The 14377-nt window shown below is 47.1% G+C and overlaps 2 protein-coding genes across 4 annotated transcripts; one reads left to right on the forward strand and one right to left on the reverse strand.

Annotated features, from left to right (window-relative positions):
- On the reverse strand, nucleotides 1-8025 carry LOC125747722 (eukaryotic translation initiation factor 4E type 3-like). Of its 3 annotated transcripts, none has more exons than XM_049023171.1 (7): nucleotides 7608-8004; nucleotides 6424-6496; nucleotides 6218-6312; nucleotides 4568-4628; nucleotides 3564-3630; nucleotides 2298-2453; nucleotides 1-460 (listed from the first exon to the last, which is right to left on the reverse strand). In XM_049023171.1, exons 1-7 carry the CDS (start codon nucleotides 7781-7783, stop codon nucleotides 414-416), a joined length of 675 nt encoding a protein of 224 aa, XP_048879128.1. In that variant the 5' UTR covers nucleotides 7784-8004; the 3' UTR covers nucleotides 1-413. The 3 variants fall into 3 exon arrangements, with proteins under 3 accessions (XP_048879128.1, XP_048879129.1, XP_048879130.1); XM_049023172.1 differs by lacking the exon at nucleotides 7608-8004 and adding an exon at nucleotides 6905-7467; XM_049023173.1 differs by lacking the exon at nucleotides 1-460 and adding an exon at nucleotides 2845-2941 and having other exon boundaries at nucleotides 2316-2453; nucleotides 7608-8025.
- A 1595-nt stretch (nucleotides 8026-9620) lies between these two features.
- gpr27 (G protein-coupled receptor 27) lies at nucleotides 9621-12466 on the forward strand. Its single transcript, XM_049022610.1, has one exon. The coding sequence runs from the start codon at nucleotides 10692-10694 to the stop codon at nucleotides 11805-11807; it is 1116 nt and encodes a 371-aa protein (XP_048878567.1). The 5' UTR covers nucleotides 9621-10691; the 3' UTR covers nucleotides 11808-12466.
- The last annotated feature ends 1911 nt before the right edge of the window (nucleotides 12467-14377 follow it).

Here is a 14377-nt window from a genome sequence, read left to right on the forward strand (position 1 = left end):
GGGGGGGCTCCCCCTAGAAGCTCCGGGGGGGAGGGGGGTATGAGCCCACATTTGCAGGGCCGGTCGCCTCTCCGCGTGGGGAGAAGCACCCAGGACCTCATCACAGCTTTGACCAAATCCAACATGTGACACAAAAACAGACGAAACCCAAAGACAGAGTGAAAAACAAACACATTTTCCTTACACATCTGTGCCTGAATTCTCTGCAGTGCAAAAAAAACATACATGGGGAGACAAAAGGCATTTTTGGAAATCTTCGTAATCAGGATCTATAAAAATATAGTCATCTGTAATGTTCCCCTAGCCATAAAGTGATTTCTGTTAAAATTAACCAAACAGACTACTATTTAAACAGGATATGCATTCAGCTCCTGGGACAGGAATCAGGAAGACAGTGAGCCGGGCGTGGGCCGCTAATGTCTCGCACGACCTCCTTCAAAGGCGTGATGCTCTTTGTGAGCTGGGAGAGAGACAGGGACAGTCTTAGCACTGATGGGAGAAACACTCAACTGACAGAAAGCAGTCACACCATGCTGTACAGTGTACACACCTATTCCTACATTAGAATGAATGTTATTAATGTTGCTGGAATCCGAGCGTGCATGTGTATCTACATACAGAGCTCACAGGCTTGGGACACTTTGTTGTAGTTTTACAACAAAGAGTATTACTTTATTCATTTGTTTGCAAAAAATATATCGCGTTAGAAACAATTAGTAGTTTTAAACATTAATTTCAAGTAGTAATAAGTTTGAAACCCAAATTATAGTTCTAAAAGTTAATCCAATTAAAAAGATCAGTGACACACAGTCTCCCTGGGTGCTTTTTGACTAGTAACACCTTTGCAATAAACATCTAACATCTGTGTGTAGTGTCCCTTTGGGAGCCAATGACTACATGTGCAATTAATAGCAAAATGTAAAGAACAGAACTGAATGAGTCAGTCAAAAAAAAAAAGCCACTCAAAAAAAAATGTCTGTGTGGATGTGCAGATACGTTAATCACTGCTTTTCAATGGACTTACTATGAAAGCAATACATTTTTACAGAATTAAACAAGCTTCTCAATACTTTGTGTGCTTTGTACATACATACATACACATACATATACATACATACACATACATACGCCAAAACATTATAAGGACCCCCACATGAAGTGAAGGATGTTGACTATCTAGTAAAAAATATCCAATTTATATTAATTAAATATCCTATATTTAAAAAAAAATATCAGTGATTTTTTTTATTTGCTCTAAACCAAATACTTCACTGTCATGCCATCTAGATCTTATGCTGGTTCTTTATTGCAGTTAAAGTTCGGGTCCCTTTATTGTTCATGCATAAATTATTAGTTTTTTTTTTAAACTGTATTCATCGTTGTTTCCTGAGTTTGTCACTATTTTCAGGATGCAGGTCGTGTTGTGTTTCAGAAGCAGGCTATTTGCATAATCAGTTGACAGAAAGTGTTTGCAGGTCCCACCCCGAGCACCAAAGTACCCCAACTGCTATGGTATGCTGGGTACTCAAACTTTTAGTACTGGTACTCAACCAGAAGTCAATGGAAAAGGCAAAGTACCAAAAATACCACGTCAAAAGTGCCCTAATATATCCCAGAGCTTGACACATTGGTTTTACTAGAGAGTCAACATCATTCACTTTACATGGGTGTGGTCATAAGGTTTTGGCTCATCTGTGTATATTCATGCATACAGTACTGTGTAAAAATTTTAGGCAGTTAAAAATGTGTTACTAAATAGTTTTAGTGTATGATTGCTCCGAAAAACACACACAATTTAACCTTAGAACTTGTGCAAATTAACTGTAAACCAAAAACCTAAGAGTAATTTCTTCCGTTCTGTAGAAAGTAACTGATGTCTTGCTGGATGGGTGGATGAACACCACTCCAGTCCCCAAACCTCTCCTCAGGGGCCATTCCTTGTATGTATAGAATTTCACCACCAGATCAGTTAATTTAATCAGTTAAATAACTCAGTGTGGGAGTGATTATCCAAACAAGTATGATATTGGTCAGTGTGTGTTGGACGGTTCCTGCAAATACGGAGTTAAGGAGGGGTATTAAACAGGCCTAACAAACTTTGACAGACATAATATCATGATTTTACTGCATCATTTAAAGAGTTTTCTCTAAGACTTCTGCACAGTACAGTACACACACAGAGGACTTAATTATCGTCATTGAGTCAATAAACTGTAGTCAAACTCATACAGTTCTACATTTAATTAAACATTCCTGAAATAAACCATTTAACATACGCTTAATGCCACTATACTCACGTTTATAAAACACTGCTTTGAAGGGTACATGTGGGAGGAGCTCATAGATCTTCCCTAAAACGTTCGCTTCACCGGCAAACGAGGCATTTCCGTTCCAGACCTGGACGACGTCTTCTCGCTCGCGAACACTGACACTGACGCCAACTATCTCGTCTTCTGAAACACCAAGGGACACGCAACGCTCACGTCTCGCACCAGCTAAACAGACTGTCACAGCCTGACCGGCCGAAAAAGTAGAATCGAATATCAGGTAACGATCAGGGCTGCGTGACATCACGTCGCAATTATATGGCCCATATGCAATAATCACCAAGGCTTTAGATGAGGGGTGTCAGCATTTGCACGGACCCCGGCTTTTTGGTACTATATCAGTGTTTACTTACACGCACAATTTGATAAGCAGATTAGTGGTGCACCTAAAATATCAATAAGAGGCATGACGCCCAAAAATCAGTAATCTGTATAAATTCATCTTATCCCTGTGTTTAACAAACGTGCTGGACTTTAAACTACAAAACGACCCAGCACCCAACCGACATCTCTTTACCTTGTTTATCCACCAGATCTCTTCTTTCAAAAACGGTCTGGCTGCTGAGCTGTCCCAAATGGTACCGAAAAGCTGGCATCCGGACACATGTTTAGCCCTGGTGATTATTGAGCATGCGGCATATAATCATGATTACATCACAATGTGACATCATGCAGCCCTACTAATGATACTGTGAAGTCAAAAGACTGAATATTAATCTCTACCATTGAAGCTTGACTACTGCTTAAAACCCTTGTATACAGAACTTTTAACTGAACGGGCAGCTATAGAATACATAGAGCACAGTTGGCTGACTTGTCACCAGCTTCTCCTTGGAGGACTAAGCTTGCCGAAACCCATTTTCTCCATTACATACCATTTCTCTGTGGATCTGTCCCAAGGCACATAATCTCATTCGAACAGTAGTCGATAAATGACATGACATTCAAATCAATTGTTGTTTTGTATCCTGTTAAATTTTAAATGCGTTCTGATCACAGCAGTGCTCTTTACCTTCCACAGTGGTTTAAAATCAGAAAGGGGTCCTTTTTCATGCAGATATCACACTATACTGACTGACAGGAAGGTTGAAACTAAAGGAGGTGGGACCAAGACATCTGATTGGTTGGTCCTGCCTCCTATAGTTGCTTGGACCCACCTCCTCTACAATCAGATAGGTCCAGGAACATAACCAATCATTGCCAGACAGGGACCGGAATGCCGATTCAGGGACTCACCTGCAGCACAGTGGTCTGTAAACTGCTCCCCGATGGTGGCGAGTAACAGCTCCTTCCAGACTGCCGACTGACAGACAAAGCAATGAGAAAAAGCAGAAGCAGACAGTGTAAGGCGGTGGCCGGCCCCAAGCCCAGTGCGGTGTGCCGGACCCCCGACCCCAAGCCCAAGCACAGTGTGCCGGACCCCCGACCCCAAGCACAGTGTGCCGGACCCCCGACCCCAAGCCCAGCGCGGCGTGCCGGACGCCCGACCCCAAGCCCAGCGCGACGTGCCGGACCCCCAAGCCCAGCGCGACGTGCCGGACCCCCGACCCCAGCGCGACGTGCCGGACCCCCGACCCCAAGCCCGGTGTGCCGGACCCCCGACCCCAAGCACGGCGTGCCGGACCCCCGACCCCAAGCACGGCGTGCCGGACCCCCGACCCCAAGCACGGCGTGCCGGACCCCCGACCCCAAGCCCAAGCACGGCGTGCCGGACGCCCGACCCCAAGCCCAGCGCGGCGTGCCGGACCCCCGACCCCAAGCCCAGCGCGGCGTGCCGGACCCCCGACCCCAAGCACGGCGTGCCGGACCCCCGACCCCAAGCACGGCGTGCCGGACGCCCGACCCCAAGCCCAACGCGGCGTGCCGGACCCCCGACCCCAAGCCCAACGCGGCGTGCCGGACCCCCGACCCCAACGCGGCGTGCCGGACCCCCCGACCCCAACGCGGCGTGCCGGACCCCCGACCCCAAGCACGGCGTGCCGGACGCCCGACCCCAAGCCCAACGCGGCGTGCCGGACGCCCGACCCCAAGCCCAACGCGGCGTGCCGGACGCCCGACCCCAAGCCCAACGCGGCGTGCCGGACCCCCGACCCCAAGCCCAACGCGGCGTGCCGGACACCCGACCCCAACGCGGCGTGCCGGACCCCCGACCCCAAGCCCAACGCGGCGTGCCGGACCCCCGACCCCAAGCCCAGCCGGACGTCCAGCCGGAAGCACAACACGACACACTCCTGGCATACCGTGCTCTCTTTTGGCACTTTTATCCTCCACACTCCTCCTTTGGCATTGCTCTCTTCTTCCCTGAAACAAAAAAATAATAATAATCCACTCTGGTCTCATATTTAAATGTCGCCTTGACAGATATTTCCCTACATGCAGGAAACCTTTAAAATCATAACACTGAAGATTAGAAAGCCTTTCACAAATCCCTGCTATACTCAAACGATCATAAATCATCACGGAGATTTTTACTACATTTCTTTATTGCTGAGCAAAGCATCCCTGTCTAGTTCCATTACTAACAACATCCTAAAATGAGCAGAGGATGGATTTTTTTTTTTTTTTTTTTAACCCTACTGGCAGAGCTGTAGCACCTTGCAGTTCAGGTGTCCACCTGCCACTCTAATACAGTCCATAGTCAAAGTCTCCCCCACCATGACCAGCGTAAAAGGGTAGAAGTTGGACTGATGTACCCACAGCGTGCTGGGATTACATGGCAGTGTGTGGCTCAATGGGCTAGTGTCTGTAATCGGAAGGTCGCTGGTTCGAGCCCAGCCTCGGCACACCTGTGAGAGAGGCCCTTAACCCCCCAGCTCCCTGGGTGCCATTATGGGTGGCTGCCCTTTCACCTACGGAGAGCAAGTCGGGGGAGGGGTAAAGAGAATTTACCCATGGGGATCATTTATTATTACTAGCGCAATGAGGAAAGTAGTGTTTTTAAGTACATGAGTAAGTAATATGAGGACTGCCGTTTCAAGATTAAGAGCCTATGACTGAGTGGTGCTCAGCATCAGCACAGTCAATCAGTTCTATTAACGTGCAAAAGCTGAGTCAGCATCACTGGCTAGCGCTCGCAATCACTCACATAAAAACCAGCTGTAGTTCACTGGTTGACCTCGCTGATGAGCTCACGGGACTTAGCAGAATGATTTTGGAGAGAAAAACCTAATGAAATAGTCGTGTCTGAACAATCGACTGTGGTGCCTGATGGGTATTTAATTTTTGTATAGTATTTTTTTTTTGTAGTGAATAACAAGCTGTTTTCCAAACACATCAGAGAATTTACCACAGCTTGCGAAGTGCATCCCATAGCAAACATCCTAAAACTCTTGCAGCAGATGTATTGGCATTTCTCACCCAGAAAGAGAGAATGCCTCAGAGATTAAACTTTGCTTCAGGCCACAATGTGAAATGGGTTTTAAAAAATAATCATTGTTGTATATACCTGACAGGCATGAGGCAGGGGGGCATAGACCCCCCCCAGGGTAAGGCAGAGGCAGATCACAAGCACATTCATTCACTTCACTCCTTTGCCTGATAACACTGACTCTAGTTTTTCTTCTGGCTCAGAAAACGCACTCAGACCGAATTATGACCCTTCAGTCGTGCTCACCTCCACACCACTTCGCTAACCCTACCCTCTCTCCGAATAAACTCCCAGTTCCTTCCTACCCTCCCTAAATCACCAGATTCAGTTCGGTGTCTTGCCCTGGACAAGTCTTACAGCTACTTAACGCTGAGCGACAACTTGAAGGTCTTTAGGAAACAGACCAGTCACAGACCAGAGACCCCCAATAATATATAATATATCCATTTAGCGCTCATGTTTGAAACACATTTATTGGGCATCTTAGCCAGTTATACAGGAGGAGCCAGTTCTGCAGACTCACCAGAGAGGTCTCCTCTCTCCACGCATCAGATGATAGCTGCATCTCAATGGAAGCCGCGTCACAGAGGGAATATTGTTGTAAACACTCCAAAAACACTGAGGGGAAGCAGTAAACAGAAGCAGAGAGAAAGACACTGTCAGCTGAAGCCTTGATTGAAAGCTTTTGCTTTGAAATTAGTGAAATCCTGAATTCCTGTGGTGTCCTACCTGTACAGTCTGAACAGTGTAGATCTTTTTCAAATTGGACTCGCATTCAGCTGCTGTCGTTCCCGGCAATGACCTTTGGAGAAAGACACAAATAGGAAAGACGACCCTGTTTCTTTTAGATAGTAAGAGAGCGACTTCTATTTTTAAAGGCCAAGCAGGTGACAGGACGGGCCTGACGAAGGTCCCTGCCTTTGCTGGATCCCACCCACATACCGCAGTTCGTACACTTTCAGTTTCTATAGCAGTTTGGGCTAGGAAAACAACGCGACAATATGAAATGACCTTAACTGAAATAAGAACAGCAGAGGGCAGAGTTTTACACTAAATGAAAGCCGAGGCTAACGAAAAACATGATTAAATACGAACACTACCATTCAAACGACCGATACAGATAATACAATACACAGCAGTGTTCACTTGCAAAGAAACGTGTTAGACGTGAACAGCCCAGTGAAATAACTAAAGAGTTTAAAAACTTCACCTCAATCTGCGCAGACTGACTCCAGAAGACAGGAGAGAGTCCGGATCCAGCAAAAAGCGGCGCTGATTTACCACATTCCGCATCATTATCCACTTCATTTACACCGTGTAACAAACAGCGGGGTCGCCTTATGTAAAGCTGCCCGGGACCATGCAGAGATGCGAGCAGTCTGGGCGAAACTCATTTCCTGCAAAAATCCCTTGCAGGTGTTTAAAAACCACATTAATACTGAGCCGCACTGCGCTGGTCACTGAAACCAGCAGTGAAATGAATGCGCTCATCCAGTTAGTCCCTGTGGAAGCGATACCAAGTGACACCAATGCATCTATTACATCTAGTTCACTGGCTATACCTAGTCCTGCAGCGAGCTGACTTTTACCGTATTAATTAAGAACAGCGTTAAGCAGCAAGCGGACTCCCATAGAATTAATGTTACAAATAGGCTACAGTAACCAAAAAGCACCGCGGCTGCTGGTTAGGTAACGCTGGTGGAATCGCGCTGGTTAACTGGCTCAGCACAGCGAGCGCTCATGGGTATTGGTAGGTGGGTAAGTCGGCCGGCTAGGCCGTGGGATTAGCAACACGGCTAAGCTGTAACCGCCCGTTTGATCGGCAGCCGCGGCTCGTTTCGCGAAAAGCCCTCCGATCTCGAGCGCTGAAATCCGGCGGCCAGGGACGCGCAGGGCCGGGGACGCTCCCGCACCTATCGAGCCAGAAAGTCCAGGCGGAGTGCAACGGCAGCGCCCTGCCGTCTTTGTCGCGACTCGTCGCGCTTTCGAGCTCCTTCTCGTCAATGTGGATGCCGTCCTCCCGCTCGTCTGCCGCGTCGATCTGTGCCTCTGCGTCTGTCTGCAGGTCGGGGGCTGAACATAGCGCCATGTCTCCGGCTCACTCCTGCTCTTCACCGTGAGATGGGCGACTGGCCGTCAAGCTGCCGCGTCAGCGCCGCCCGGCCGCAGCGCAGAAGTGCGTCAGACCGCGGAGCCGCATACGGGCGGTGCGACGCCGAGCCCGGGGTGTTACGGAGCTTAAAGCGAGAATGCAGTGCATCGCTTACGGAAACAGTCATTTTGTAAAAACTTCATTGTTACAGTGTAAGTGAAAGGGTTTGCATTGAAACATTTTTGTTTTATTTTGTTGATAAAATGAAACAATTAGTTTCAGGAAGCTATTTAACCTGTTACTTTACATTAATCTAATGTAAGAGACATGATGATATGTTCAAAGTTGAAGGGTTTCGGTCCTTATATTGTTTTCTGGCTAACAATCCACGGTCCGTAAACAGGAGCAGAACTACAAGCTAAGACTGTGTTTATGTACCGATTTCAACAGACTGTTTTTCATAATTCGAATTAAAGCACAACATTACCACAGGAGCTGTTAGTTCCAGTATGGGCGACTAATCAGTTCCACTCATGTCACAGAATTTACCAGAAACATTTCCCATCTAATAATACAGTTACAGTGTTTACATGGTCACTGGAAGGGGCAACCCATGTATGGCCTACTGCAAGCGGGGCAGAGCTGTGGTTAGGTTATTTCAGGGCCATTGTGTATTCATTTTTAGGTGCTCCCTAATGTAAGCCCCTGGCACTGAGGTAACAATAATAATAATAAATTCCCATGGGGAACTCTCATTACACACCCCCACCCCACCAGCTGGCTGTGTAGGGCAGCCACCCATGGCGGCACCCAGGGAGCTGGGGGGTTAAGGGCCTTGCTCAAGCACGCGCAGATGTGATTTAGCCCACTGAGCCACAGGCTTGGGTGGTATGCATAATCCCCGTGTTTGGTGATTCTCTTCAGGGGCCGATTGTATTAGCGCAAAAAACATAGCAACGTTGTTGCTGTGTTGTTACTAGTTGCGATAGCCCCACTTTTTCCATTTATCCTGACAGTCAGTCCTGATTGCCAAAATATTAAGCAAAAAGTTCCATCAAAGCTGGTGTTTGCCACCGTGTGTTACGTGTTGCCGTTTTACAGTTGAAAAATCATACTTTGAAGATATTTTTTTTCCATTGCCATATAAAATGTGACAAACCAGGTGCTATCAGTTCATCTATTTTCGGCAGATCCAGTAAATGATCGGGGTGAGTCTTCCACCTATCCCATCCGCATAGTGTAGGGGGCGCCCTGGACGGGATGCCAGTCCATCGTAAGGTACACACACCATGGGCAACTTAAAAGTAGGCCTACTTGTATTAGGACAGTGGGAAGAAATGGCAGAACGCCAGAGGAAACCCGCATAACACAGGCACGTACAAATGACAGAATGACGGGCGCGTTATTTATACGACCTGCTACCCACCGTGCTGCCGATATTGGTGTTTGATAACAATACTTACAAATATTGTAACGGTAAGAGATGATGGCAGTTGCCGAGCAATGCCACATGTGTAAAGAAGACCTAATATTTCAGGCCATATGTATAGTCAGAAAAATAGCGGGCAATAAAAACATTTTCGGACAAAATTACGACTTTGGCGACTGAGAGTTAAAACACCTACCTATCACTTTAAATATACGATTATTCGCAACCAAAAGCAATAGATAAAGCAAAACTTTTTAGAAAATATATTGTAATAAATCTAATGCATGTGAGAGTGCGTGGTGTGTGAGTGTGCCCTGCGATGGGCTGGCCCCCCATCCTGGGTTGTTCCCAGCCTCGTGCCCATTGCTTCCGGGATAGGCTCCGGACCTCCCGCGACCCAGTAGGATAAGCCGTTTGGAAAATGGATGGATGGATATTGTAATAAATCTGACCTGGATTGGGTTGGGTGAGAGTGAGAGTGAGGGCGTGTAAGTAACCCGATGACTGAAATAATTCCGCTCTGTGCCTTTAAAGAGTGAAAGGTGCGCGATCGTGGCCGTCCGCGCTGGGTATTCCAAATGAAATAATTAAGCGTACAAACCAAGGATGTTTTTTTTTCAATGGAGACTAAGTCATGCATCAGTTAATTCAGTGGTAGCGTATACATGTTTCGTTTGTTAGGTTATTTAATGATTATCGGGAGAAGGAGTTGTAATCGTTACGGAGGATGAGCCGATGCATTTTCACGGCTTCAGCTCCGGGATTCCGCATATCGGATTTACCATCTCGCGTGCAGCCTCGCGCAGCCTCCGCTTCGCATTAACGTCGCGGGGCTTCGGCTTGTTACCGGAAGTTCATTTTTTGACAACTGCAAAAAACAGAAAGGCTGCGGGTGTATGTAATGTAGCGTCATGGTTTCTGGATGCTCGGACACATTCCTGCTTGTAACATAGATGAATAGTTTGGATGTTGATAATTAACTAGCTTTGGGGTCTGACTAATTATAGATTTTTTCTGCCAACACAAAGGAGCACGCCGCCAGTGGAATGGACATGTCGGCATTGTCTTTGTTTTTAGCGAGTATTTTGCATATTGGGGATACCCTGTCTCGTCTTGCCTCTGGTTTTTTGTAGACGCAGGGAGAATATGGAGGCAGATATGACAATTTTGGAGAATGAAAAGAAACGGTGACTTCACCGCCTCGTAAGATGAATGTCAGGCGCGCCGCAGTGATGCTCAATATTACGAATAATATCGCATTTCATTTCTTCTCTCATGAAGCTTTAATTTAATTTTCCTTGAAATCTAAATGACAGCCCGTGCGCGTTAACAGGAGAAGCATGAGTCCGCTTATCGTTCAGACACTGGCAGTTTATTTCCCATGTCATCTGATACGTGATCGGCGAAGGGAAACCGGGTCTGCTTGATGTGGCTTGATAGAGACCGAGTGAGGCTGGCCGTATTGTGGATGCACGGATGGCGAATACAAGCGAGCCGGGGCAAAGCGCCCCATCGCTGCAGAATTACGCCGCCACCGCATCTGCGGTGAAGCTCGCTTCTCTGGGGCTGATCATCTGCATGAGCCTGGCGGGGAACCTACTGATATCCTTCCTGGTGCTGAAAGACAGGAGTCTGCACAGAGCTCCCTATTACTTTCTTCTAGATTTGTGCTTGGCAGATATAGTGAGGTCTGTCGTGTGCTTTCCGTTCGTGATGGTATCCATCAGCAGCGGCTCCAGCTGGACCTACAGCGTAATAAGCTGCAAGATCATCGCCTTCATCGCGGTGCTCTTCTGTTTCCACGTAGCCTTTATGCTTTTCTGCATCAGTGTGACCCGATATATGGCAATCGCACACCACAGGTTTTATTCTAAACGGATGACATTTTGGACTTGCGTGGCCGTCATCTGCATGGTTTGGACCCTCTCTGTTGCAATGGCGTTCCCCCCAGTCTTCGACGTGGGCACCTACAAATTCATAAGGGAGGAAGAGCAGTGCATATTTGAGCACCGATACGTGAAGGCGAACGACACGCTGGGTTTCATGTTAATGCTGGTGGTCATCGTGGGTACCACGCACGTTGTTTACGTGAAGATGCTGTTTTTCGTTTACGACCATCGCAAGATGAAGCCTGCCCAGCTGGTCCCGGCCATAAGCCAGAACTGGACTTTCCATGGACCCGGTGCCACCGGGCAAGCGGCGGCCAACTGGATCGCGGGGTTCGGACGTGGGCCCACGCCGCCGACCCTAGTAGGCATTAGGCAGGCGTCGCACAATCCCAGCAAGCGGCTTCTCGTCTTGGATGAATTCAAAATGGAAAAGAGGATCGGCAAGATGTTCTACATGATCACTCTGGGCTTTTTCCTGCTGTGGGCTCCCTACATCGTGGCGTGTTATCTCCGAGTGTTCGTGAAAGCCGGCACCATACCGCAGGTCTACCTGACTGCGGCGGTCTGGATGACGTTTGCGCAGGCGGCAGTGAATCCTATTATATGCTTTATATTTAACAAGGAACTGAGGGTGCGCTTCAGAACGCGGTTTCCATGCTGTCTCAGCACACAGACCCCCATGGAGCCCTACTGTGTCATCTAAACCTTCTGCGGTGTCTCTCTGGACTTTTTTTTTGAGCACTTTTGGATGATTTTTTTTCGCGGTATGAAAGTTATGAACATTCTTTTGTATTTATTTAATAACGTTAGTCATGGTGAAGTTTCTTCCTGACTCTTCGTCATTGAATTTCTCTGGGTTATTGCTCTGACAGAATTCCTTGCAATAGCTCGCCCGAAATCCGGGCGCAGCTGACGTGGGAAAACTATGTTTTTGTAAAGATTTGTATGCATATATATATTTACCCAGTGACAGCACCAAATGATAATCTCATAAGGAAGGTATCTCTCAAAAGTGTGCGTCATTTCCGTGTAGGGGTTTTCTTGTTGGTGTAAATGCTAAAGACTAAATCTTTGCTTTCGTTATTTTTTTTTCTCAGCTGGTGGGGAAAACAGTAATGTTTGGCTAATGTTCGATAAGTCCAGCCCTTTGTGTGGATAGACTTACAGTCAAATCAAATTTCACTTTTTGTGCCAGTGAATATAATGTATGGATTTTGGAAATGTATTTGAAACGTTTCTTTCCATATTCTCTTGAGATAATGTAAAATTTTGATGATGAAACAGTTCATATTATAATGGCCTGTGTGCTGTTAAAATGTTTGCATTGTTTGTACTCAAAATAAATCATTACAAGTGATTGGATGACTGTTTGAGTACCACAGCTCACCAAGAAAACTGAGTTCTTTTACTCAGGATTTTATTTTATGTGTGCCTTGAAGACACACGTGTGCATTTCCAGTTACCGCGGTGTCTGTTGTGATTTTCGCTGTGATCTGTTTCCCATACGATGCCCATTGCATAGCCATGGAATTTGTGGAGTGATATCTGACCTTTTTGAGGGTGAAGGAAAATTTGAGATTCATCTTGTTGTTGAGTGCAGGGCAGATGCCAGTTCAGAGTGAGTTTAATCTGGTTTTTAATTTAACAGGCTACCCCAGAGGGGGTTGGCGATCATCAAACAGCTTTCGTGTCCCCCCCCCCCCCCCCCAACATCTTTACATAACATCCCAGGCGGTATACTTACCCCCTCCCTTTCAATACTCTGTCTGCTACTTTAAAGTGTAATTTTAAAGGCCATGCAATCACTACCTGCTCTTCACGCATCTGTGCCATGGGATACCCAGGGTAAAAGTGTGTTTTAGGTATTAGAACATTATAATTATGTTTTTAAAAACCATTTTCAGCCTTTGATGGTGCGCTCAGTGGGTAAAGGTTAAATGCTCTCTGGAACTATGAAACATTTGGGAGAACAGCCACTTTCAGGCATTCAGTATTAAGCATAGTAATAAATCACTAAGTCTGTGGACTGAGATCAGGGGAGAATGAGTCGCTCCATGTTATAAGGAGCACAGGCCTGCAGTGATTTGATTGCAGTGCAGAATGAGCTTATTAGTTCTGTCTGTCCCCGTGTTGGGCTATAGTGCTCATGTGAGCCCGTCAGCCATCCAGATCGCTCCCTGGGACAGGTGTGTGTGTGTGTGTGTGTGTGTCTGGAGGGGGGGGAGCTTTGTAGAGTAGCTATTAATGGCTATATAAAGATGAAACTCCCACATAAGCCGTGGCCTTCTGGCAGTCCGTTAGCCGACACAGTGTTTCCACATGGCTCAGATATTTGCTAACTCCGCCTCCAGCTCCCCTCAGCATGTACGGGGGAATCAGCGTGACCTCTGATGATCCGCACAGCCAGTGGGAATGTTCCGATGATGGGGTCGCTCCCCTTCAGACGTTTGCACTAACCTGTGACACACTCAGAACAGATAGATTTACATAAGGACACATTTACAAAGATGTGAAATAATTTGACCGGCATCGCATGTAAGGTGTCTCTGTCGCTTATCGTGTGTTTCATGGGTAAGGCTTCCATCTCACCCGTCCCTGTACTGGAAAAGTGCTTGAGGGACGGGCGTACGGAAAGACAGACAGAAAGACGGATGATGTAGTAAAGATGTGCCCCAGCCTTCATTTTATTCCCTTCATTTTATAAGGTCATTTTTTTTCGCCTTCTGTTAGCACACTATTCCCAGTGCTTGAGCTGACCCTGACCTCCGTTACGTCTATAAACACGAATTAAAGCGAGACGCTGATAAGACATGGAGGTCCTGCTGTGTGGAAGGCTCAGAGTGATACAGCCGGTCCGTATCAATCTGGTGGGATGCGGCGCTCCGGGTCCACGAGCCTCTCGGTTTGCTCGGAAAGAGTTGACGTCACCCTTCGGGATCAGGTGGCAGGCATGCATGTGGCTCCCCCGTGCCAAATGCCCGGGTCGACTGGCATGCCAGGCGGCACGTGAGGAACGTGCCCAGTTCTTGTCTGTCCTCCAGCATGTGCCAAGCACCACGCGGGCGTTAGGTATGGCCACGAGCTGGTGTTTCCATTTTTACCCCTCCGGCATCGTTCAGGGCCTGCAAGCCGACTTCAGCAGAGAGCTTCTCATTTTTAGTATCTTATCTAATAGCGACACAGCGTTACCTCTAGGAAAGCACTGAGTGAGCATAAACAGTGGATGCACTGTAATATAACTTTGTTTCATTTGAACACCTTCAAGGTTGATTG

This window comes from Brienomyrus brachyistius, chromosome 8, assembly GCF_023856365.1.
Source record: "Brienomyrus brachyistius isolate T26 chromosome 8, BBRACH_0.4, whole genome shotgun sequence".
NCBI classification, from domain to species: Eukaryota; Metazoa; Chordata; class Actinopteri; order Osteoglossiformes; family Mormyridae; genus Brienomyrus; species Brienomyrus brachyistius.

Excerpts from the sequence above, each read along its gene's own strand:
- LOC125747722 (XM_049023171.1), bottom strand. The coding sequence starts at position 7,783 with ATGGCGCTATGTTCAGCCCCCGACCTGCAGACAGACGCAGAGGCACAG. Across the intron at positions 4,629-6,217 it reads GGAGAGAGGAGACCTCTCTG|GGAAGAAGAGAGCAATGCCA; the intron begins GTGAGTCTGCAG and ends TTTTTGTTTCAG. Across the intron at positions 2,454-3,563 it reads TACAGACCACTGTGCTGCAG|AAGACGAGATAGTTGGCGTC; the intron begins GTGAGTCCCTGA and ends TTGGTGTTTCAG.
- gpr27 (XM_049022610.1), top strand. The coding sequence starts at position 10,692 with ATGGCGAATACAAGCGAGCCGGGGCAAAGCGCCCCATCGCTGCAGAAT.